The following is a 26,789-nucleotide window of genomic DNA, read 5'->3' on the forward strand; positions in this document are numbered from 1 at the left end:
GCACAAACCTTCCTGTGAACATTGTGTGGGAGGGATCTAGGTTTCTTGCTCCCCTGACTCATCTGGAACCCCCTGACTCATCTGGAACCCCCTGACTCACCCCCGTTACTGTTGGCACCAGGGACAAAAGTGATTGGGGGCCTCTGATCTAGACTGCACTGCAGAGTGCTGGTCCCCAAGGGACCTGCTGGTACCCAGAAGGTGGTAGATGAAAAGTGGCTGGTTGGAAACCAAGAATGAACTGATAAAATTCCAAACCCTATCCTGGGGTTCTCCCGTGCGTGTATCTCATATGTCAGCCCACTTCAGAGAGTCTTTTCTTCCAATGAGGAAACCAAAACAAAGAAAAGACAGTGTCGTGCCCTGGTGACATGCTCTGGGAGTCCAAATCCTGACCTGGCCATATCCCATCAGGTGCTGTCTTAAGCGTCCTAAGCTCCTAGTACAGTGCCCTGGGAGGCATGAGGAGGTAGGGAGTCTGTGCCAGAGAGGGCACCTAAGCAAACTGACCCTTCTGGTCAAAGAAAACAGCCCAAATCATTCTTTAACAACTGAGCTCACCAGCAATGTATCGTCCTTGGAAAAAATAAATCACAGATGATGAAGAAGTAAGAAAAAAATGTACAAACACATCCTCATCCCAATATATTTTTATACTTCTATAACTTTTTCTCGGCAAATATACATTTTTCTAGCCTACAAAGAAATGATACAATTTATGCACTTTTGTCAAAACTTATATAATACTGATTTTTTAAAATAAGGCTAATTAGTGGTGCTCACCTAGTCTTAACTTCCCTGAGTTTACGGCAATCCATACATTTCAAAGAGGGACAGAAAAAACCTTTCACTGGTTTCCTTTCCGTGTCCTAGCTTTGCCTGTTTCTCCCCCACTGGCGTGTTTGGGAGGGTGAAGGGGTTGATCTAAATGCCACGTGTCCACGCAGTGTGGCCTCGAGAGACATGCAAAAGACGAGTTGCTTTCCTCCTCATGGATGAAAATGAAGCAGAGGTTTCATAGCAACTGATAGAAAAGATCTGGAAAATTGATTTAAACGTCAAAGGGAAATGCAGCTAGACTAGAGAGGGCCTGGGGCAGGACCCCCACTCCAGGGTGAGGTCCTCAGGTGCTCCCCCAAGCACCCTGCACTGAGAAAGTTACGCACAAAGTTTTCCATGTGCCCCAGCCGAGGTCTACACACATCCAGGGCAAGTGAAAACACACATCCGCACAAAACCTCACACAGGAACCTTCAGAGCAGCTTATCCCAGAAAATAGAAGCCACCCAATGATCATCAACTGATGAATAAACAAAGAAAATGGAGCATAGTCATACAGTGGTGTATTTATTAACCCAATGAAAGAATGAAGCCCTGATACATTTACAACAAGGAGAAGCCTTGAAAATGTTACACCAAGTGAAAGAAGCACAGTACATGGGCGGCACACTGTATGGGTGCATTTGTATGAAGTGTCTACAGTGGGCAACTCCATAGCAACAGAAGGCACGTGGGACAGGTCGCAGGGGGAGCAGGCTCGGAGGAGACAGTTAAGGCTCTTTCTGAGGTAACCATATTTTTTTAAGATCAGTAAATTATCTGATTTGTAAAAGTCAGATTTTGCTATTATGGTAAAATGTGTTACATATTTAACTCATTTGTAAATTAAGTGCTTCTACATTGCTGACATATTGTTAAATGGATTTATGTTAAAATAAATTGTTAAATGATTTTGGCAAAAAATAAGATTAGTAAACTGTATGATACATGAATTATATCTCAACAAAGCTGCTTTAAAAGGACTTTTAGCCAAAAATAGTGGAGACCACTGTGATGGGCAAAGACAGAGCTAAGCTTCCGTGGTGAGACTTTAATGAAGGAAATGCCTGGCACCTGGCCTGGGCCCCGTGTCCCCGGGGAGTGGGCCTGGACCTGGTGACTGGGAAGTTCCCCTTCCCATAAGAAGCCTCCGCAGCTTGCTGCTTCTCCCAGGGGTCCCTGCCCCATCCCCAGACTGTCAGCCTTGGAATCCAGGAATTATTCATCCCATTCAGCCACCTGCTCCACAAGCATCAACAGAAAGCTCAGTGTCACACCTCGTCCTGCCCTGCCAGGTCCTTGAGCTTGGCTGGCTGTGTTCATAAGGACATGCTGCCTGCCCCCGTGGACTTGGCCCTGTGCTGGCAGGCTGACCTAGGCCACTGGAGAGAGAAGAGCCCACGGTGAGACACAGGCCTTCCTGCAGAACTGCCCACCTCGCCTTCCCAACCTGCAGAATGACATCTATCCCGATAACCAAGAGCCCCAACACTGGGAACCAAAGCTGGCCTCCCCCACTTCCAGCCAGTGAGTGACTTCAATTTCCTGTCCTCTGTTCCTCACTCTCCCATTTGTAACAGCCTGTGCTATGTAGGTTTAGATGAGCTTACACAGCAAGCTCTTTCGGTAAAGCGGTAGAGGGTAAGTATCTTGGTCCCTGCAGCCATATGACCTGGGTCATGGGAGCTCAGCTCTGCCATCATAGCATAAAAGAGGCCACAGACAACAGGTTAAGGAAAGGGTGTTCTGTGTTCTAACTACATTTTATTTATGGGCCCTGGAATTTCCAATTCCATTCCAAGTAATTTCTGTGTATCACAAAATACTGTCCTTTTGATGTTTTCAGAATACTCAGTGTGGTCTGGGGATATAGCTCAGTGATGGAGCCTATGCACAGGCTCTGGGTTCAATCCCCAGCACCAAAAAAAAAAAAGAACAAAGAAATCACTGAAGCACTGATTGTAATAGTGCCAAAGTTGAATTCACTCTAAGTGTCTTTCTTGCCTGAATAATGGTGAAGATGGGGCCCACAGGATCAAATGGTAACATGGTGACATAGCTGAAAAGCACACATTGGTGTGGAAAGCCATTTAATAGAGTGTATTTAGTAAAAGAGCTATTTACAAATGAACATGTGCACTGCTATACTATTATACACATAAATAGGTATAATAGATGTGTCCACACAACCACCACTGCTCCTAGCAGTTCATTTAATTAGTTACCTCTGAACAATACAAGTATTTTGGCTTTTTCTAAGTCCTCACTGCTTTGTAATGAGAAAAGAAGTAAAGCTGGTACCCAGACAGGAGTCCGATCCACCTGAAGCAGCGTGACTGATATGTTAGTATCATTACCTGCTAACGTACTCCATACATGCTTCAGAAGGACCCACCACAACCCGGAGCCTGGTTATCCACTGGAGAGGTAAAGTAGCTGAGAAGGAGAGAGCTCATTTCCTGAGGAGGCTGCTCAGGTAAATGTGAGCACACAGGATCGCGCTGGGGTAGATTCCCAGGATATCTGCAGATGGGACAACCAGCTCAGTAGAAAGGGGTGGCCTCTTCCCAGGGCTGGAATGCACCTCAAATTATGTTCACAGGCACTCAGCTAATGAGCAACTGAACAGAAGGACTCCTGCTGCCTGGACTCAAAGCGAGGCAATGATTTTCCTTCGCCACCTCTGGGCAGCCCCTAGAGGATGGCTGCGAGGATAAATGAAGGCTCTGAGACCATTCTGCAATGACAGGTCCCTGCACACCCACGGCGGAGCCTTAATGCCAGGATCTGAACCCCTTTCTACAAGGGCTGACAAACTGGAATTTGAATCCTGATGGGTGCCAAAGTGCAGGGAGGAAAACACGTGTATGAACTGAGAGATGGAGCGGAGAAAGGCCGTGAGCAGCACTGGGTTCTGCGTGCTGTGCCGCGGGGTGCGTGCTTTTTATGGGCCTTCCCATGTGGCCGTGCCGGGCGGCCCTGCCTCTCTGGCACTTGTCTGTAATGCAAGGACAAGCTGCACATTTCAAATGGGATGACATTTTCCTGCAAGACTTTGTTCACATGTGTTGACAGGGAGGTCTTTAGGACCTGCGGCTCTGAAAATGCGATGTACATATCCGGTCTCTGGTCTCTGGTGCAGTAGGAATGAAAGGCTGTCCAGGTGGTAGAAGCTGTTGTCAGAATGTGGCTGGGTGCCCCTCTTAAGTTATTTATCATCTCCTGGTTCAAGATGACCATATGTTCCCCTGAATGTGTACAGGACAGACACTCAAGAAATGGCACCGGTGCCTGTCCTGGTGGGAAGGTGCTGGGAGCTAAGAAAGCACTCGGAAGCTGGAGCTGATGGCTGAGGGAGGGGCCTGAGTGGTCTGGCTGGCCTCAGATGGCCTGGAACAGGTGAGGGGAAGAGGCCCGGCCTTTCCCAAGGACATTGCAAGAAAAGTAAGACTGAACATCTAAACAGAACGTGGGGTCACAGCTCACCGGGGTAGACTGTATTAGCTAGAGCTCTCTGGGAGGGAGAAGAGCAGCAGCTTGCCAGCCAAGGATAGCAGTGCTGCTGGGAAACAGTCGTCCACAGGCCAACCACGAGCAGAAGCCATGTGAGTGGGCTTCCATCGAAGTTCCCATCCCTGAAGCAACTGGTAAAAGATTCAGATTCCAGGTCTGCCTCTTAGATTCATGAACTTGCGGTGGTGAGCTGTTGCTCCCCAAAGGCAGAGCCTGGGGGCCGCTCACGAGGAAGAGAAAGCTCTGCTTCAAGATCCAGCTGGGTGCCAACGCTCAGGCCAAAATGTAGAACTGTCTCCAGGAACTGTGGAACGCACAAGGCAAGCTGGGACTTCTCTGCAGGTTGCTAACATATGTAAACAAGGAAAGAGTCTTAACAGCTAGGAACTAAAGGACACACAGGTATACACACACAACAGATATGTAGGGTGTGAGTGAAAATATGGTGTGTGTTTAAATAAAATATATCATAGCTAAAGGCACACTGCCATCAATCTCCCTCCAGACACTCCCCCACACTTTGACCACTTACCCATCACTCTTGTCACTTTCTGGAGCACTTCTGGAAGTTCTCATTTGTGAGTGTCTCTAGTTGGAATGCTTTGCCTGCTTTGATGTTCTGAATGGATCATTTTGACTTTGGGGAAGAGCCAGAAGTTATACTATGCCAGGTCCAGTGAATAAGTTGGATGGCACTTAGCAACAACATTCACTATATTTTTGATCCCACCTTATAAAGACACTCACAAAAGAGGACCTCCAGAACTGCTTTACAAAGTGGCAAGAATGATGGGATAAGTGTGTTCAGAGCGAGAGGGAGGCGTGTAAGGGTGGCTGATGGCAATGTCTTTTCTCTCATATTCACACATGTGCACATAGTAGGTAGTACACCAGCCCCCATACACATATACACAGCTATGCACATGTGTGCACGTGCATGTACACAGGCACGCATACTCCCCCAAACATGCCTGTCAGTGAGTCCTCACACAAGCTCTCACAAGTACAAATCTAATCACCGTTTCCCTGCCAAGGAGATGATTACTTTCTTGGAGCGTGGAGGGAGTAAGAAACCTACCTAAGGTCACACGGCTGGTCAGTAGGACAGCGGAATCTGAAAATGACAGATTGGTGCTCAAGCAGAGAGGTACAGCACCCGCCTTCTGGGGCAGCACAGTAAGGCCCTGGAGGAACCTCAAATGCCCAGAATCCCCGAGGCCCGGGCTCCTCTCAGCCACAGCAAGCTCGCCTGGCAGCACTTCCGGAATCCACATCCTCCCACACCTCTGGACGTACCCAGCACTTCCCCAGCAGCTGCCCGGTGCAGAACAGACTGGCGCGGGTCTTCACTCTGGCTGGATTCTGTTTTCTTGTCCCCATGAAAGCCAGCTGTTTCCTTCAATCTGGTATCAGTCTGGCCAGGAAGTTTTGTTTTGCTTGTAATCCACTGTAAGAAGATCAGAGGGATCTGTTGGATGCAAGGACGGAGCCAGCTGGGCATGTGGAGATATGGGCTGGGCGTCCTGGTCTGGCCCTGTCCCACTGTCCTGGTATGGATTTGTCTCTCCTGTTGCTTGTCGGCTAGGGGTTACAGACATAAGCAGTGTTATCCAAGCTTGTCTCCACACCAGGTGTCTGTCCTGAGGACCAGAGGCTACTGAAGGCAAGCTGTCATGGGGAAAGCCCTGCATAAGAGCAAGCCCGCTCTTCCCACACATTCCACCCCCAGTCAGGTTCTGACCCAACAGCTTCCCACGAAATACGGCAAGTCACAAGGCAGACCAAAGTCAAGGCGTGAAAAGCTACACTCTACTCCCACTGGCATCGTGGCACAGGTGTGAGTGTACAGCTTTATGGCGGAGGAACCAATAGCTCAGCCTCCCATAGCTATGCCCTACTGTCAGCATCCCGTTCTACAGAGGAGTTAGCCAAGATGCAGTCACCAAAAAGCTCATGCACAGTTGCACTGCTGGGAAGCAAGGGAGCCAGGGTCACAAGCCAATCACCCTGGCTCCAGAATGTTAGCCAGGAGCGTACAACTGCTTACCGGTGGGCTCAGTCTCCAAACACTGAGCACTCTGTGTGCGAAGTGCAGCAGTCAGAGCACCATGATTCTCAGAAGCAAAAGAACAATACTTGGGGAGGGAAGAAAACAGTCAAAAAGCAGCCAACGTGAGCTGCTCCCTCCATTCTCCCCCCTTCTCTGGCTCAGGCCTGGGGCCAAGAAGGTTCTGTGACTTCCAGGGATGATGTGGACAGCCAGCGAGTCCAGGAGCTAGGATGAGTCAGCTGTCTGTGGCTGTCACAAGGCCAAAAGTCTTTCTCCGCATCTTAGGGGCAGGCCAGTTTACAAGAAGCCAGCACATCTATTCCTCGGACAACTGGAAGCCAAGTATCCGGAGGTGAGAACGAGGTGAAGGGAGGAAACTCAAGTGAACATAACATGGAAGGAAACGGAACAGTGAGTGAGGCAGGGCTGCTCCTGAGCGTGGGAAGACAGAGCTCCGCCTTCAAAGGAGGAGGATTAGCATGAAGTAATGCTCAGTACAAAATTTCAGAGAAAATGTATTTCAGGGTACCTGGCTGTATTTCCTGGGAAGGATCAGAAAGCCAACCCAATGATTTGGGGCTGCCTGGGGCCTCCTTAGAAGGGCAGGGAGGCCAGAGGCACAAGAACAACAGCGCCTTGCCATGAGAAATCTGCCTGTGTCTGGAAACCCAGAATGATCTCAGAGCAAACAGATTAACTGGGGTGCAGGGCAGAGGGTGACAGAGAGCCCCACAAACAATGTTGCACAGGGAGTCTGTGCAAGCTCCAACTTAAGGTAATGACAGGCAAAAGCTAGAAGAAAGCTAAGTGTAGCCCTCTGTGTCCTATAGCGACTGAGCCCTGTCCCCTCTTCCTGTCCATCTAGGCAAAAGCTGTCCTCTCCCAGGCTGACTCCTCCCTCCCTGGTACTTTACCTGGAGGCGGATATGATGTGATCCAACTTAAAAATGATAACCCTTCCAAGGCCCAGCTGACACTTTTTGTATGTACACTACAGCCTATCAGTACACCTCACGAATTTTCCTTTATTATTAATGCAAGTCAAATAATATTGCTCCCACTTTGATCTAAGAAAACCACATCTTGATGAAGTTAAAAAATAGTTTGTTCAAGTCACCCAGTTACTGAGTGTCTGAGCCCAGATTTCAATCCAAGTTTATGGATTACTAAGTGAGTCCCTTCTGCTTTTCCATACTGTCAACTCTGTACTCAGTACATAAATTACCACGATGGGACAGTGCCACCTAGTCACCAAGCAGCACTGCTAGGGTGGTCACAAGCAAGAGGGATACGGATCCTGGCAGAGTGGTTAAGATTACAGACCCTGGAGCCACCATGATGTTTTGAGCCCTGGTTTTACTGTCTACCATCCCCATGAGAAAGGTGAACCACATTGATTTCTCTGTGCCTCAGCTTTTTCATTTGTAAAATAAATGCAATGTTATCCGCACCTCAGTAGAGTCTCCTGGGGATAAAATAATCAGCCAAAAGTGCAGAACTTAGAACAGTGCCCACAGCATAGCCACTTTTTTACTGTTATGACTGTGGTAGTCAAAACTGACTTCATCCTTGCCTTTATAAGGTTTAACCCTAGTGAAGGCAGGCAGGCTGTGAGATAAAAGCAAAGAAAAGCACTACTGCAAACCATGCTGTGAAAGGAGAAGTGACATCAGCACGACGGTGGGACAGGAATTTCCAGCACTTGTACCTCACAGAAGCGTCCTGTGAGCAACCATCTGTGCATAAAGGCACCTTTACAGGAGCTAACGAGTCCAGGCGTGAGGTTACAGCACCTGGGCAGAACAGTTCTGTGTTCCATAAGAAAAGATGCACATAGAGAGTAATAAGGACAGGTTCACAGTGTCCAAATCAGCCCTCCCCAAGCCAGCTCAGTGCAGCACAGACAAAGACACCCTTCAGGTATCAGATATTCAGGAAGGAGAAGTGGGCATAGACTGCTGCAGACCCCAGCACCAGGCCTGCCTCAGGGAACTCTGATGCCAGGCTGGCCTCCACTGACCCAGGCTCTAGTTTCACCCCACAGACACACTCAACAACCCACCTCAGTGGAACACAATGCCAGCCTGGACCCTATGGACTCAGGATCCAGGCCTGCACCATGGGCCTGGGCTTTAGGCCCACCCCCATTTACCCAGGCACCAGGCATGGCACAGGGACCCAAGCTCCAACCCATCCAAGTGGGTCCAGGCTCTAGAATAACCCCTACGGACAGAGGAAATAGGCTCACCTGCACAATGACCCAGGCACCAGACCAGCCTGTCAAAGTTCCCAACCAGCTCTCTCCTGATAGACTTCTCCAGCTAGTCCACCCCATATCTCTGGATCTCCTGGCCAATGTATGACTTTCTCTGCCAAAGCCAATCTGTAAAGAATGTAAGGGTGTCTACTTCTTCAAAGGCACAAACTCCAACACAAAGCACAAGGAACATGAAGTGCCAGAAAAACATGAACTAAAGGAACAAAATAAAGCACCAGTAACTGTCCCAAGGGAATACAGATCTATAAATTCCCTGACAAAGAATTCAAAATAATTGTTTCGAAGATGCTCATTGAACTACAAGAGAATGCAGACCTTCAACTAAATGAAATCAGGAAAATAATATATGCATAAAATTAAAAGTTTAACATAGAAACAGAAGCCATAAAAGGAACCAAATAGATATTCTGGCACTGAGACATAATTATTGAACTAAAATTCCCATAAGGAAATTCCACAAAAGACCTGCTCAACCAGAAAAAAGAATCAACAAAGTCAAGGTTAGGTCCTTTGAAATTACTCAGTCAGAGGAATGAAAAGAAGGAAGATGTAAGTGTGCAAAAACCTTGTGCATTTTATGGGGCACTATCAAATGAACTGAATATATATATATATATATACACATACACACACACACACATGCACATGTATGAATTATGGGAGCAAAGACAAGAAAAAGGACACAATGTTTATTTTAAAAAACGGTAGAAAACTTCCAAATCTGAAAAGGGAAATAAATGTTCAAATATGTGAATCAGAAATCAATTATACATAAAGAGATCTCCATCAAGACATATTATAATCAAATGTTCAAGAGTCAATGACAGAATTTTAAAGTAGCAAAAGTGACTTGTCATATACAAGACAACTGTCATAAGACTATCTGTAGATTTCTCAGCAGAAACATTGCAAATTAGAAGTGGGATGATAAACTCAAAATGCTGAAAGAAAAGCTGTTAATCAAGAATACTATACCCATCAAAGCTGTCTTTCAGAAATGAAAGAAATGTAAAGACTTTCTCAGACAAACCAAAGATGAGGAAGTTAATCACTACTATACCTGTCTTGTAAGCAATTCTAAAGAAAATTTGAATTGATAGACAAGGATGCTAACAAAATAAAAACATATGAAATATTTTTAAAATCACCATAAACTATGAATATATTGAAATTTGGAATACTGTAACGGTAGTGCATAGATCTCTTTAAAACTTCAGTATAAACTGAAAAAACAAAAGTATTAAAATAACTGTAACTACAATAATTTGCAAACAGATACTCAGTAATACAAATTCTGATACCAAATAACATAAAATATTGGTGGTGAAGAAGTTAATATATAGTTTTTTGTGTCAAAGTTGTCATACACTTATAATGCCTTATAAACTAAATGTTTTATGAAAGCCTCATAAAAACCATGAAGAAAAAGCCTATAGTAGATACTCAAGAAGAAAATAATCAAAGCACACTACTGAAACAAACAAGCAAAAAACCACATTAAATCATAAAGAAAAACAGTACAAGAGGGAAAAAAAGAATAAAGGAACTATAAAATAGCCAGAAAAAAAAATTGCAATCCTAAATCCTTGCCTCTCTGTAATTACTTTGGATGCAAATAGGTTAAATTCTCCAATCAAATACAGAGTAGCTGAATGGATAAATAAAAACAAGATCCAACGATACGGTGGATGTAAGAAACTTGCTTCTGCATATTTAAGGACATACAGACAGGCTTAAGATATTACAAACAGCAACCAAAAGACAGCGGAGTGCAGTGAAGTGACTAGCTCATGGCCATAGAGCCAGCAACTGGTGGCGCTGGAGTCTGAACCCAACCAGAGCCCGTAGACCTCTCAGGCATCCACAGGAGAAGAAATGATGGGATCAAAGCCCAGAAGTCACAGAGAAAAAGTGGTAGGTTTAAAGGTTTTACCTCTTGGTAAAACCTGCTTACGTGGACTGACACCTGATACAAGAGGTTCAGAGGTGATCAGGATGGGTAAGCTCATGTTGAAGTGGACCGTGAGTGCTATACTGAAAGGTCTGACTTCAGTCCTGGGGGTGACTGTCCTATTGACTGTGACTGAGCTGGAGAGGGACATAGTCAGACTCCTGCTTTCAAAATCTTGAGTTGGCCAATGGGAAGACATGTGAGAGAAAGGAAAAGTCAGTAAGACAGAAAATCTCTATCCCCTAATAGAAAGCTCAGTATGGATAGGAGGGAAAAGAGATGGAACAAACCAAGCCTCAGGGATCATCAGGTCAACAGGAAGGAAGCAGAGGCAGGAAGTGCTGACTCGAATGATCCAGGAAGGAACAAAAACCACTTCTTCTTCCCTTTCTGATGATAGCAGATTATTACTTGACAGCAGGACTGGACAGGGTAGGACTTCCCAAAATATCAGGAGGGGACAAGCCCTGAGCATGTGTCTACAACACAGACTGCAGCTCCAAATCACATGGTGAACTCTAATCTCTTCTGCCCATCCTGGATCTCTCATGTGCAATGAGCTCTGATCTCAAGACGGGAACACTGGGAGCTCAGCACTGCCCCTTGCTCTAGAATCCCAGGGCCAATGCAAAGCTGGAGATCAACAAGACCCAGAAACATGTGCTGAGGGACACAGAGGAAAGTAATGTCATCCATAGGCCGCAGATGAAGAACTGAAGTAGAAAGAGGCCCAACTTGCCTGATATCATAGCAAACCCATACCAGGATCAAGATTCACACCCAAGGTCTTCTGTATAGAAACAGTGAGGGACCCATTGGATAGCAAAGGAAGAATAAACCCTGGCCCCCACTCTCTTGCTGCCTTCCCATCCAGCCAGTGCCTCCCAAATGGGAAGTACAGGAGCCCCAGGTCACATCTGCCCTTGAGGACATCTACACAGGCTGACCTGGAACAAGGCCAGAGAAGGATGGCCAAGGAGGCCAGAAGAAGGCCAAGGAGGATGGGGTGGGCTTGGCGGGGCCCAAGGGAGCCCCCCGGAAACCAACACTACAAGAGCCCAGCCCTTGGTGGGCACCAGGGCTCAGCAGCCTCCGCCTTGCAAAGCCACAGCAGAGTTCGCAGGCCACGCTCTGCGGCAGGGGCCTGTCTGCCTGTCCCAGGAAGGGGAGGGTCCCGCAAAGGCCAGCATCCATCCACGGCCGGGCCAGCATCACAGCACTTCCCGCTTCCTCATTCACATTCCCCTACCTGGTCTCTAGCAAGTGCTTCCAAAGCACAAAAGATCTCCGAAGGGCTACTTCCAACTAGGCAGGCTATCCAGAGTGTCTGTCTCAGGAGACGAAGGACAACCCAAGCCGAGACGGCCCCGGCTGTCCACTCCCAGGAGGATCCTCTCACACTTCCCTGCCAACCCTGCACACAGACCTGGTGGCCAGCGAAAAGAAAGCCCTCCTATCTCTGATTCGGCAGGGCTTCTGATAAGAAATGTCACCCCTTGCTGGGTAACATTATCCGGCCCGATAACAATCTCTATCAAGCTCCAACATATGGCTGGCTACAGAACACAGAGCCCGGTAGAGCAGGATAATTTATTTGCTTAGGCTGAAACCTAAGAGAGAAAGCGGCTGAGAGAAGGGCACTGCATGAAAGAATGAGAGCCAAATGAGAACCTTTTCTGCCCTGGGAATGAGACTTCTACCTAGGAAGGAGGAGGCCCCTGAGAACAATGGGGCCCTCTCACTCTGCTCCCAACACAATAAGCACTTTGCCCTTCCTTCTGCATCAAAGGCACTTTCACTCGTGTTATCACATTTAATCCGCACTACAACCTCAAGAGAAGCACTTTTAGCCTTCTTTACAGATCAGGAAATGGAGATCCCGCAAGGTTAAATAACCCAGCCACAGTCACAGACGGCCATGTGGACTCAAACCCCAGCAAGTCTGACTCACCAGCACACCATCAGGGGGAGACTGATCCCAGCTTCTGGGTTGGCTTGGCTCCTATGACTAAATTAATCAATTAAGTCAGACCCGCCCTACCTAACTGACAATGTCTGCTTAGTTTCTTCTCCTCCTTGCTTCACTGTAACCTGGAGACAGTGAGGAAGCCTTGTGGAGGAGAAAATCTCAAGGAACAAAGTGGAGGCAGGGACAGGACTTGGGAGAGGGAGAAGGGACTTAGATCCAGCTGCGTGTGTTCAAGGAGCAGTAGGTAGGAGGAAATGGTGAAAGAGAACTCTGCTCTTTGCATTCATCCACCAACACCCACAGAAAACCAATCTGACAGGTGCTCTGGGTGTGGCCCTGCCATGCCCCTGCACGCCAGGCCAGCCCTTCCTGCTTTCAGGAAGGTCCCAGGTCAGCACTAGGACTGACGGCTGGGGCAGGAAAGCGACAGACAGCAAAGCTCTTATGTGAGTGCTCTTGTGTGTGCAGAATTTCAGGGGCCAATATGGGACTAGGGACTGCACATAAGCACAGAGTTGTCAGCAAACCTCACAGTGCTGTCAACGCCTTGCTTTTGCTTTATTCAGTCAACATTGCTAACGTTAATGTTGCTCTTTGATATTAATGTATCTTCAAGACTGTTCCCTGTGAGTTCATAAAGCCACTAATTTTTAATTAACAAAAATTGTACGTTTTACTAACAGCTCACAGCATGATGTTTTGAAGTAAGTACATCTTCTGGTAGGCTCAGTTGAACCAGTGAATGTATACATCAGCTCACACTTTCTATTATCAATTCTAATGGCTGTTCAGCATTCCATTTTATAGAGCTATCCTGATTAACTAATTTCCAACTAGTGAACATGTAAAATGAGTCCTTTTCTTTCCATTTTGAATCACTCTGTACCTGCGCCTGTGCTTCTGTAGGGGAAGTTCGAAGACTTCACCCAGCACGTTTTAGCAGACCTTCGTGTCCCTCGCTGAAACAGTAGCAAAGTCTCCACTGCCATCAGCCCACCCACTTGAGGCCTTGGTGCTTGCTGAGCAATGGCTAACATGTCCACAAGAGCACTAGGACAACTCAAGAGTTCACTTCTGAAATAAGAAACCCTTCCTCCCTCCCTGCCTCCTCTGCCCACGGTGGCCTGGTCCAGAGTCAAGCTGAGCACTAAGCAAGATGCCAAGCTCTTGTCACAGAGCTACTCAGCCTTCTTCTGGGGCCCTGAGACAGTGAAGGCAGGAGAGACGCAAATCTCCCTGGAGATCAGGACTCATCCACATGTCCAGCCCAGGCCAGGAAAGCACAGCAAGGGCCAACTATGCAATTTGGAGCTCAAGGAACCTTGGAGGAACCCACTGACCACAACCAGAAAACTTCCAGATGGCCAGAAGATACAAAGGGCATCTCTGCTTCAGCAGCACCAGGACAGACCGGTGAGGGGAATCCTCAGGCGCATGTGCAGTGGGACAGCGCGGTTCCCAGGTCAGCTGCAAGGCTGCAGGTGTAGCTCAGGAGTGGCCTCCAGAGCCAGGAAACTGCTCTTCAGACCTCACCTCTGCACCGTCACCTTGACAACATACTTACTGATGCTGCATAGTCTTCTTGTCTGTGCAATGGGGGTAGCGTGAAAGGGAGCTGGGTGGGGTCTACAAAGTGCATGGAAAAGCACCTGACGCTTAGGAGGGCACAGCTCACGAAGCTGGGAGACTGTTCCCGTCACCTTGGCCCTCAGCTTCCCTTCTCCCCACACATGAGCTGTGCAGAATCTGAGCAAAGCGGAGCGAGTTTCAGCTGAGTCTGCTTTAGGAACGGTAGAACTTCTACCTGAAGTAGGGTTGGGGCTGCCAGCTTCGTGTTAGTCCCCCATTTCCCAGAGTAAGGACACTAAAACGGGCATGTCCCTGGGGAGATGTCAATTCCAATGCCCAGGCCCCAGGGTTCCAAATGAAACCAAAACAGTTAGGAGCAGAGCACCGGCAGCAGGACTTTTAGATTCCCCAGGTATTTCCAACATCCAACTCACTTCAAGAGCAGCTGATAAGAGGGTCAAATCCGACGGGAGAGGGAAGCATGGCGGAGGAGAAAGTGCCCACCACTGTGCTGCTGAGCTATCTCCTGAAGGCACCACAGCTCACCAGGATTCACACGCTCCCACCTCTCCTGGGTGGTCTGGATGTCACTCAGAGCGAGCAGACTTCGGAGCACCCGGGTCATTACGTTGGTAACAGACCTCTTAAATCCCTGCTGGACACAGTTAAGGGCAGAGAAGATCAACGCATTCAGCCGGGCAGGTCTGCATGGGGAAAAGCATGGGGTCGAGGTAGAGGCTGGCTCAGTCCTGGGCTGCCTTACTAATGCTATGCAACCTAGCAGTCATTGCATTTTTGAGCCTCTGTTTCTCCAATGGTAAAAGAGGGCTAAGAGTTGACTCATCAGACAAGGCGTTTGTGAGGTCAACCTAGAAGATGTGGGTCACACTATGAAGAGACAGACAAGTACCAAGTGTTTTTATTTAACGCGTTTTCCAGAACAGAATGGTTGAGGGAAAAATGCTTCCTTACGTACATTTCACAGGGGGCAGGGAGGAATGAAGGGCAGCCCGGCCACATGAAAGGTCCTTGCGGCAGCGGACTGGCACCCGTGGGGGTCCACATGCAGCAGGCGATAGAGCAGCCACGTAGGGTGTGCCCCAGCTGTCCCCTCGGAAACGCTCAGATAGGGCGCGTTATCTGGGAACAATGGGACAACCAAACGTTGTCCTAGGCCTGATTCTGAGGCGAGAGGATAAGACTCCAGGAAACAGTCCTCAGACAACCGGCCAAGTGGTCCGACAAACTACAGCCTGCTTGTTTGTCCTTTAGCCATCCACTTGTGGACCTTACCATCCATGTCCCTCACCCACATACCAAGAACTGTGGGAGAAGGTGGGGATGTGGTGATGCACACGCTGTCCCCACCCTAGGAGGGTCAAAGATGAGTAGCATGTAAGTGTAACACAACGTGCTGACAGACAATGGCAAAGACAACAGTATGTGGCCACAGTCACAGCGACTGCTCTGGGCCCGCTCCTGGCATTTTATTCTGAACGTCAGAAGTCCTCACTGTCCCACGGAGGTTAAGTGCTGGTGCTGTGTCAGAGACACGACCCGGGCTCAGAGAGGCTGACCAGCCAAAGGGGGTGTTGGAGCGAGGTCAGTTGTTGCAAGCAGAATCACTGCATTTCACTTCTGAGAGTCCTTACTGTGTGGCAGGCACTGCGCTGCGTTTCCTTTTGTTTGCTCGCTTGTCTCCACACAGAGATAGCAGGGTTCAGATCAGAGCACCGGCCCCTGGCCCAGCTTTGCCCTCCAGTCTCAGGGTGACCTCCACTAGTTACTTCTCCTCTCTGGGCCTAAGTCTGGGCCTAGAGGACCTGTGTAGAACAGAGACTCGTTTACTCAGCAGAAACTTACTGAGCACCTAGCAGGTTCCATGGAACAAGGTGTTACACGGAACAAGGTGTTACACAAAACCAACAGAAATCTCCCCATTGATGGGGCTCATAGAAGGGCAGGGGTGGCAGGCATCCAACACACACAAGCACAGTGTAGAGGTCAGGAGGTGATGTGTGCTCTGGAGACTGGGACTGAGAAAGGCGAGGGAGTCGGGTGTGAGGTGGGTGCTGTCCAGAGGCCAGGAAAGGGCTCTTGATAAGATGACACATGAGCTGTGTGTGCCTGTGTGTGCACATGCAGTAGCTTGTTTACTGAGCACTTCTTATGTGCCAGGTATCATTCTACAGTGTCTCATGTGGAACAGCCCATTCTCCTCTCCTTGATATCCCTGGATGGAAGGCGGTGTCACCGCTCCTGTTTTACATATGGGACTGGGAAACATGTGGGTACAACAGGGGGAGTCAGAAGCAGAGCAGGATGTCGAAGGCTGCGGCCACAGTGTGACCTCCTCACCAAAGCTTCCACACCTCGTGCGATGCTTTATCCATCGGCACTGTGATGACCCAGCTTCCAGTCTGGCTTTGCTTCCCCTGGCCTCTTGAATACCTGTCCTGATTTCAGAGCTTCATAAGTCAAAAGTGCTACCTGGCCTCGTGGCCCCAGCCTGTGAAATCCTATGATGACACAGGGATGCTGAGCTGCTGTGGAGACTAGGGGCTTTGTATGTCTGTAGGCGCCACCCACTGAGCCTTCCAACTCACTGACCACAACTGAATGTCAGAGCACTTTGTCACATTCCAAAGCCCATGCCTACTGTACTGCAGCAAGCTGGGGCTCAGGGAAGGTGGCTCCTTTGCTGGTGACAGGCACCCACCATGTTCAGGGTTCCCTTCCCTAGGAGCCATCTCACCCAACTCCTCACAGATAGAGACACTGCTGCCCAAGAGCTGAGGGCCTCTCCCAGGTCACCATGCAAGGCAGAGGCAGGGCCGGAGCTCAGAGCTCCGCACACAGAGCCCGGGTCTCTTCTGCCCTGCAGGATGCCCCCTTCCCATTCAGAACCATCCCGGCCTAAGAAAGCAGATGATCCACTTGACGGTGGACTAGAGCAAGGCCTTGATTATCCTGGGCCTGGAGCACTGTCCCTGGGGAGAAATGATGACCTTATGCAGGCTGCCCATCCCTGATCTGAAACTCCATAATGCTCCAACATTTGAAACTTGAGTGCTGACATGACACTACAAATGGAAAATTCCGCACCACTCCTGGCGGGGACAAAATGCTGACACTCACAGCTTAAAGGAGGAGTTTATTTTGGCTCACAGTTTGGAAGCCCCTGTCCTTCCATGGCCAGCGATGGTGGGAGGGCCCTGGTGGAAGACCTGTTCACATCGAGGCAGGCAGGAAGCAGAGGAGGAGGGCTGCGGAGGGGGTCCTACCTCTCCAGGCCACCAGGCCACGCTCCCAGTGACCCACCTCTGGCCAGGCGTCCCGGTCAGCTGTACCCATGATCCAGGCACCTCCCAAAGCTCCGTCAGTGAGCAGAGGAGGCTCTTGGGGGACATCTAGTTATAAACCGTAAAGCCATGAAACTGATTCATGCACAAGATCATTGAAACTCTTGTACAGAACTACTTTCAGGCCGTGTGCAGAAAGAATCTATGAAACATAAATAAATTTCCCATACTCAAGACATTTCATTATATACATGCAAATATTCCCAAATCTGAACAAGTCCAAAACGCGACACTTCAAGCATTTCAGACGCGATCGGGCATGTTCAGGGTGGTATGGCAGGAGACTTCAAGCATTTCAGACAAGGGATCCTCCACCTATGCCACAGGACAGCCCGGATGCATGGATTGCAACACTGTCCCATAATTAGCCCGGGCCTGGCCATCGGGACGACTCTTGCTCAATGTTATGCTTTACTTCATGGTTTCCACATCCAGAAGAACAATACTTCTCTAAAAAATCAATTGTCCCTGGCAACCCACCTACGCAGTTCTTGGAAAATACGGGTTAAACATTCTGCCTCTCAACAAGAGGAAGGAACAAAGAGGGCGAGGGAAATCCATCACCATGGCCCTGCACTTTTCATTATTCACACCAAATGTTTTCGAGTCATGCAGTTCAAATGACCCTGCCCCTTGGGGCTGCAGAACTATTTTTATCAACACTTGCCAGTAAGGAAGCTGCATATGTTTTAATAAATGGGATTACTCAGTACCAAGAGGCCTCAAGAGACTGAGGGGCAGCGGAACTGAAAATGGACTGGAAGGAAGATGCCGGAACAATCAATTTCTGTTGGATGTCTCCCCGCTACCCAGGAAGCTGGAAGGGCCACGATGTGGGGAGGGTGAGGCACCCAAATGAAGAGGTGGCCCACAGAGCTCACTTCCCAGACCTCCAGGAAGCACTGCGGAATGGGGAGGAGCCTGGCACCCTGGAAGAGACCAGTCAGCCACACAAAGACACACCGCCCACAAGTTTCCGAACCTCTCAACCTCTGTTGTACAGCCCAACTGACTCGCTCCTCTCTGCTTGTTTGGTGATTACACCCAGCCTCAAGGCTGAAGAAACTTGGCTCATCAAATGCTAATCCAAATACATCCCTTTCTATCCCAAATTTGGGGATCTAAGTATACCCTTTACTCCATATATCAGTGAGGATTTTCCAGAGAAACAGAATCAACAGGGTGTGTGTGTGTGTGTGTGTGTGTGTGTGTGTGTGTGTGTGTGTGATTGGCTCACATGACCGTGAGGCTAGCAAGGCCTGAATGTGCAGGGCAGGCTGGCAGCCTGAGACCAAGGAAGCACTGATTCTGCAGCTGTAGTTGAAAGGCAGCATGTAGTCAAAATGTCTATTTCCTGCTGCTGCTTTTGCCCTGAGAGTCTGTAGCTGATTTGATGAGGCCCACCCACATCACAGAGGGTGATGTGCTTTCTTCAGTCTTTTAATTCAAGTGTTAACTTCATTCAAAACAAAACAAACTCCCTCACAGTGACAGCTAAACGAGTGTTCACCAAAGTCAGTGCCACAGCCCAGGTGAGGAGACAGAGGAAAGAGACTTCCGGGCTCAGGTTTGTGCATCTAGCCTCTTCTTCAATAGTCATCACCCCTTGGCTGTCCGACCAGCATCTCAAACTGAACAATTCCACCCTACCTAGACAACAAGCAAGATAAACACCTCCACTCTCCTTGCTGAGTTCAAGTAGAAACTTAGGTCTCTAAATGGAAAAAATGGAAATAAAGTCTTTGTAAATAGGGAAAAGTGGAGGGGGTGAAGGGAGGGCTGGGAATAGGGAAAAAATCAGAACCAAGATGCATCATGTAAAGGTACAATTCCCAAAGAGAAAAGTAATTGTGTTGTATACCTACAATGTACCAATAAAAGAATTTAACAAAAAAAATATTTAAAAAAAGAAAGAAAGAAACTTAGGTCTCTAACTGCACGAGATAAAGATGTTTCTCTCTTGCACCCCATATCCAGTCCCCCAGCCATTTCTACCTTCAAGACACAGTCAGGATCCTATGACTTCTCTCCACGCCCCCCAGCCCACCCTTTGCCAGGCCACTGCAGCCCTCCCAGGTGACCACAATGCCCAGCTGTCCTGATGGCCTTCCAATTGGTCCAGCTACTACCCTTTGCCACTTTCGGTGCATTTTCAACAGAGCCTCCTACTCAAAAGTCCCCACAGCTCTTTGTGGCTAGAAGTCCCCCCACAGCCTTGCAATCTCCACCCTTTGATGCCCAGATGGGGCACTTCCTGAAGCCCACCCAGCTGGAAGGACGCAGCACCCACAGGAGCTGAACAAGCCCAACAATGGCTATGAACACCACTGGGCATCACCCTAGGATGAGGGCAGGGGAGGGGAGGGCACCAAGGTGCTGGCTAGAGGCCAGATGGGCAGGATGGGAAGGCTCCTCAAGGCAGGCAGTCCGGGCTGTTCTCTGAATTGGACTAAGGAGGAGAAGACTTAGGTGGCAGCCAGGTGAGGAAAGGAGGGAGGAAGATGAAGGAAGAGAGAAAGAGGAAGCAGGAACCTGAGCAGGTGCCCGGCATCCTCTACCAACTGGGCTGCCAGGTGGCTCCAATTTCACACATCAACGGCTAGAGGAATCCAGGAACAAAGGCAAGGAGGCCTGCGGTGGCCAGGAGGAAGAAGGGCTGCTGGCCGCCCAGAGGAGGGCACTGGGTGCAGAGCAGGGCCCCTCCCTCCACAGTGGCCTGCCCCTCGCTCCTCTCCGCAGGGTCTGAGGATCAGCAGGTCCCTCTGTGCTCGGAGGCCCAGGTTGAAGACACTGGAGGAGGGAGGGGTCCGCCACCCTTCCTACCAAGGAGCATTAGCTTGGCTGCCCAGGACCAGCCCAGCTATTGAGGGCACAAGGTTTCAGAAGGGCCACTCTCACCGGGCCTAACGAGACAGCCTGCACCTTCTCAGAAAACCTTCCACGGCAGGACACGGCAGCCTACCATTACGAGCAGGGTGCTAATGGATCTGTCCCCAAGGAGGTGGCTAGCGGGAAGCAAGCCCTATCCACGGATGGATGGAATGACCCTAAAAGGGTCCAAGTGGGCAGGGCTGGGAAAAGGCGACCTGATTATTTACAGCATTCTCGTAATGATCCACAGAGCACCAGAGCCCGTTAGGATGCCCCACTTCCCTCTTAGCATTTAATCTTGCTGGAAATTATGCCCTATTTCTCAGCCTCCCCCAAGTGGCTGCAGTGGACAGGCAGCTGTCTGGGAAACACCCTCTTACCAGGGAAGAGCCAGGCTCGAGCCAGGCACAGGGCAAATGCTACATAACACGAGCTGACCAGAAATGCTGCTTGTGGCAGAGTGGGGGAAGTGGCGAGAAGAGGTCTGGAGCTCAAAGAACCTTCATGAACACGTCATCCAAATCCTTGATTTCAAAGCACAAGATGAAAGTTTAAGCCAGTTATCCAGTGCATCTCAGGACTCCCCTCGGGGGTCTTCTCGGGCTCGGTCAAGGAATCTACCAGAAATTGAACCTTGCTTTCCAATAAGGCCACAATTGTCACCTAAAATATCAAGCTTCTTGAAGACCATCAGAGATGAGGAGAACAGGGGAGAGAGGAGGGGAGGTGATAATGAGAGGGTGAAAATTATCAAAGCACGTTACATGTGTGTACCAATATGCCAACATAAAATCCACTTGGTATTCTATGTAATTCATATGCACTAATAAAAATTTAAACAGAACAAAAGATCAAGCTTCTTTGCTTGACACTTGCCAGAATTTCATCAATTCAGCCTGGAAGCCCAATTCAGAAACTCCAACTGGCAGATACGTTTGGGTAACAAAGTGAGAAAATAAACACTTAACAGGTGAAGTTTCATTGAAAGCTTCTTCACAAGAAGGGAGAACAAGTAAGAGGGATTTCACAGGAAAGTGGATGAACTTGAGACCGTAACATTAAGTGAAATAAGCCTGACACAGGAGGTTCAATGTTACATGGTTTCTCTTACATGAGAAACCTAAAACATAAGTAAATAAGTGAGTAAGACAAAGGACAGATGATAGGAAACAAGAAGGCCGACTCAGGGGATGGGGGTGGGGACTGGACGGGGGAGGTGAGAGAAAGGAAGGAAAGGGATCAAAAGTGATCAATACATGTTGCATACATGGGCCAGCTCCCCAACAAGCAGTCACTCAGGAGACAGGTGAGCACCATGCAGCACTATGTACGAACCATCGCCTCCTGGCACACTGCTGCAGGGACTGGTCAGATGGCACACGGGAAACCCTGACTGCACGGTGTGCCTCCTCCCCTCTTTGCTCCCCTCAGCAGGGATGGGGTGCTGGAGTGCTCTCCCGAGAACCAGAGGGTTGCAGGCCTCTTGTAGAGAGGTACACAGTGGCCAGCTCAGAGAATTTTACAGCGTGTTTTTCCATCCACCATTCACTCACTATTTCTTTAGCTGTGGAAATACAGGAGGACAGGCACTGTGATCACATGATCCAGCTGAAGGAACTAAGATAGGAGAAGTTGGGAAGTGACACAAAGTCACACAGAAAGTAAAAGGGAGTGATTGCTTCATAACCAAGTCTTCTCACTTGAAGAGCAACAAATCCAGTAAAGCAAACATTTCTATTTGTTTTACAGATGGTGAAACTGAGGCATGGGGCAGGAGTAAAGTGAATTATTCAACCTCACTGGCAGGGAAAGGGATCAAACCTGAGACTGTCAAAGTTTAAGGCTGGACCATTTCCAGCTTCCCACACATTTGCCAAGCATGCGGGGCCTTGTCTATGTGACCTGTTGGCATTCCACGTCCCAAGCCACAGCTGAGCAGCCTGGAGCCCGAGATCTTTGCTGGACCAAAGCTGTCACTACTTACACATGTGTTTGTCCATCTTGTACACACAAGTGTGACATTCCTGTTGTACTCAGCACTGTTGTAAGCACAGGGGTCAGAAATAAAGAAGTCACATCACTGCCCCCAGAGGGCTTCGGGGACCTCCCTACCACCACACTGAGACAAGCCAGAACATAGAATAAAGGCTACCTGGACAAGAACAAAACCCTGGTGATGTGATATTCCAAAATAAACCATGGGCACCTCCACCCTACAGGGGATGGAGCTAAGAGGAAAGTCCCCTGGCAAAAGGAATTATTCCATCAGGTCCTCGAGGATTAGTAGTAGTTTTCTAGAGGAAGGGAATGCTAGTGTTTGCAGAGGGAAAGGCATTCTCTTTCTACACCTGATAAAATAAGTAACTAGGTTTATATTTCCCAAAGAAAAAGTATACAGTGGAGAAAGAAGGGAAGGAGGAAGAGAGGGGGGAGGAGGAGGAAGAAGAGGAAGAAGACATCTCGTATCTCATACCTCTCTCCATTTGTGGAGGTTAGGGTGGAGTGTCAGCTTATTGGGATTTAGGATCTACATGGGGGTTTGGTGGACCACACTTCTGTATATGTCTGGGTGCTTCATGGAGACATGCCCTTAGGGACTATGTCTGGTCCCTTGTACCTTCTTTTCAGGTACTGTTCCCTGCTTTTCTTTCTGGTTGCCAGGAACTAAGCACCTTTGTTCTGCCTGGATTTCCACCATGAAGTTTCTGCCTTGGAGCCAGCCATCCATGGACTGAATGCCTGAAACCATAAACCATAAACCATAAAATTAAGTCTCCTCTCCTTTAAATTCTATCAGACACTGTGTTCCAATGACAGTGAACCTGACTAATATACTATTCAAGGCTCTGCACTTCAATAAGGCCAGAGGTCAGGATAAAAGATGTGTGAGATGCTACCTTTAAGCTCCCACTCAGCAAGGCTGAGGAGGTAAGCTGACAAATCAGATGCCCAGCCAGAAGCCAACCTCAGACTTGACTTCTTGGTATGGGAAAGCAAGCAAGAGACACATAGCGTCTGCAGGCAATGGAGCCCTGTTCTTAAGGGAGTCACCACGATGCTATGGGTCAGAGACTTAATTCAGCATTTATTCTCCTTAGGGCTGTGACGTGGGTGAAGTAAGGGAAAAGGAGAGACAGCTCCACTACATAAGTCAAAGGGCTTACTCAGAGGTTAGTTCCAAAATCAGAGCTCCAACTAAAGTTTTCATCCTCAAGGCTGGAAATGTATCTTCACTGGGGCAGCCCCAGCTAACCTGTGGCTCAAAGGCTTCAATTCTCTACGAGGCTGCTAACTGAGAAAATTTCTCTAAAGACTCAGTGTTTCCCAAAGAAGTCTCCACTGTGTCCCAGCATCCAGGTGGCCACCCGGGGGAAGATGCTTTTGGGAAATCAATGGCTCTACCAAGGCTGTAAGAAGATGTCACGTTTTCTCTTCTCCAGCTTCTGCTCCTGGCAGGCTCCAGCACCCAAGCAGCACTGGGTAGCAGAACGGCCACGCCTTGCCATGACCTGGGCACAGGTGGGGCTGTCTCTCACAGTTGGGGACACTGGGAACAGGCGGGTGACACTGACGCTGGCAGAGCCAAGTCTCAGTCGGGCAACCTTGGAAAAGCCCTGTGCTCATGGGCAAGGGAATTGGACTGTCATCTCTTTAGGTGAACTGCCAGGCAGGCAGTCTCTGCTGAGGGCCTGTTCGTGCCCTTCTTCTCTTGAGTGAGGCAGTCACTCTGAAGTCAAGGTGACAGCAAAGCTCAGACAAGTCCCAGGGCCACCTCAGATGCCTTCATCTGCGATCCACTGCAAACAAGGTCCCAATACTTCTCCTGCCCCTGCATCTTTGCCCTCTACCGTGTCCTCTGTGGAGTCCTCCTATGCTGACATCGAGCTGGGCTCTGCGATCTGCCTTTGCCAATAAGCAGGTCAGCAAAGGCGAGTCCAGCAGAAGCATGGAGAGGCCTTGCCCTGTGAGGAGTGATTAAGTTCTTGGGCTCTGCTCTCATGAAAGGATATTCCCTGGCTAGAATGCAGGACCTGAAAAGAGATGGAAGTCATGGGGGAGCAGAAACACCCCAGTCACTCCAGCGGAATCTGACTGGCCAGCATGCAGCCCAGCCCCATGGCGGGACTGGCAGGACCACTCGGCCAACCACCCCGAGAGGGTGAACATAAATGCCTGCTACTGAAAGCCAGCTGGGTTCTGCTGTCTGTTACTCGGCCTTGCTGTGGCAGTAAGTAACAGATCCAACAGATCCGAATGTCTGCAGGAGAGCAATATGAGCATCCCAGGGCTCCGGGGAGGGCAATGAGTGTCACACGCAGTAGACAGTGGCTGGGTCTCACCAGCTTCATGACAGGGTCTGCAGGGGTCTAGACACGCCCTCCGGCTCCAGTCCTTAGGGACCAGCCCAACTTCTATAGGACAGCAGGATTGGGGGTGACCGCCCATCCTCCCCATGCTGCGGCCTCAGGGGCCCAGCAGCCTGGTGTCAACACACAGCCGGTGGCCTGTGGCCTCTGCACCCACCCATGCCTCCCCAACCCTGGCCTTGCACTCAACAGTGTGGCTCAATAGGTCTCTGGTCCCCTCTTAAAGCCCGATCTCCTCCCACCTTAAACTTACTCACTTTCCCAGCCCGCTCTGAGGATCAACTGCAATGAATTCAAAATCCCAACAAGAAATAACTGCGACACAAGCGGGCCGTGACCACCACCACCGTCGTGGTCATCTGCCATCGTGGTGGCCGTCTTTACCGTCATGATAAGCAGAGAAGCGAAGCGTACCATCTGAGTCACGGGGGCAACGCACAGCAAGGCAGTGTCTCCGACCAGACCATGGGGACTGAACTCTGGACTGGCTTTGGTTGGGCTGTGTGATCCTGCAGCAGTTACTCCACATTTCTGAGCTCTAGTTTCTCATCTATAAAGTGCGGACAATAGTACTACCTAGTTATGAAGATTGAAGCAATTAATGCAGTGTTTAAGTGCTCCGTAAGTATTAGGTGCTGCTATTACTGGATTCACACACACACTATGGGCGCCTTAAATATATTAATGCATTCAATGCCCACAAGGACATCAGACGGACTATGGAGTTTGGTCTGCTTGTGTCAGTCTAACATGTAAGGAAGGAAGCTCGAACAGTGAGAGGCCCCACCTTGCTTTGAGGTTAATACCTCATCCACAATACTGGGGTTCTGTGCAGCATCTCCATCCTTGCAAGATGGGGAAATGCTCCCGAGCCATCCCACTGCTGTACCAGATGGTAGTGGCGGCTGAGGAGCCCTCTGGCGGGTCCTGGGTAGTTCCCCTCCTCCCAGTGCCCGTGTCCCACAGTGCACTTGGCTGGCAGGTGGCCTCTGTGTACATCAAAGGCCCCGCTGGCAGCTGATACAAAGGGGCAGCGGTGCCAAGGGTCCCTCCCTTGCCAGCCACCCGCCAAGCCACTCGGGAGACTCACGGGGGAGGTGCCTGGCCACATAACCATTCCAGGTGCTACTTAACCCTGGGCCATCGGATCTGCCCCGGAACAACCCAGGTGTGCCAGCTCCAGGTGACTGGCAGGGGCAGACATCCAACTCCTCCTGGACCAACGGTAGTAGGCAGACTGCTGCCAACGTGGTGAGTCCAGGTAACTTAACCTCTGTGTGACAAAAGAGGTCGGAAAGACTGTGTGGGGAAAGCATGGCCCAAAGCTCAGAATGGACTGCTGCTTCCATATTCCACTGTCGTTCAGGGAGCACCTGCTGCAGGGCAGGCTGGGATTGGGGCCTCAGACTGAAAGGTCGTCGGACACGGTCCCAGGCTTGCGAGGTACACAGGCTAGCAAGGGGTCCACACGGGAAGGCACGCCGAACAGTGAGGGGCTTTGAGCAGGAAAGGAAAGGGATTTAAGTCCCTGCTTTCGTTGACTCAGTAACTAACAGGAAACCCGCCTGGTGACAGGTGACAGGTGCAGGGAGATGCCGGTGATGGGGGAACCCAGGGCCCTGTTCTCACAGGATTTAGATTCCTGCTGAATCTGTCCCTGGAACCACAGAAACCTCCACGGAGAAGGCCTGGGTGTCAGCTGTGCCCCGAGAGCTGGGTGATCTGGGGAGGCCAGGTGTGTCGCTTCTCAGAGCTTCCACCCCTCCTCTGTAAGGTGGGTGCGGTGTATCCATATGGTGATATGCCGGGTGCCGCAAATGCTCCCTGCAGAAAAATCTCCTAAGAGGAGAAAAGTCCACCTCAGGTTAAGTGGTGAAAACTGGTTACTATGACCACTGGCGCCTATTCTTTATTACTTTTCACATCCTGTATAAGGAATGTCCAACAGGAAATGAAATGTATACAACAGGCATTATATATGTGTGGATAAGATGTATATGAATGGTAATAAACATACCAAATATATGTAGCTTAGACACT

The 26,789-nt window shown here is 49.4% G+C and overlaps 1 protein-coding gene across 47 annotated transcripts in view; it reads right to left on the reverse strand.

Moving 5' to 3' along the window:
- The window catches only part of LOC101704262 (uncharacterized), a 223,358-nt gene that overhangs the window by 37,424 nt on the left and 159,145 nt on the right, over window positions 1-26,789 (reverse strand). For 18 of the 47 annotated variants that reach the window (XR_015441461.1, XR_015441455.1, XR_015441435.1 and 15 more), the window contains 3 exons: window positions 6,380-26,588; window positions 5,629-5,779; window positions 4,306-4,678 (listed from right to left, as the gene is read on the reverse strand). The exons of 7 other annotated variants lie outside the window; for them this stretch is intronic. Coding sequence is in view for 13 of the 40 variants with exons in the window: in XM_087187882.1 (XP_087044008.1) it covers window positions 4,581-4,678; window positions 5,411-5,446; window positions 5,629-5,779 (285 nt within the window). In the remaining 27 variants the exon portion in view is untranslated. 22 more of the 47 variants (XM_087187882.1, XM_087187831.1, XM_087187850.1 and 19 more) reach the window with 7 other exon arrangements.

This window comes from Heterocephalus glaber, unplaced genomic scaffold (genome assembly GCF_053883595.1).
Source record: "Heterocephalus glaber isolate CG9 unplaced genomic scaffold, H.glaber_assembly_v1.0 deba00000281, whole genome shotgun sequence".
Taxonomy (NCBI): Eukaryota; Metazoa; Chordata; class Mammalia; order Rodentia; family Bathyergidae; genus Heterocephalus; species Heterocephalus glaber.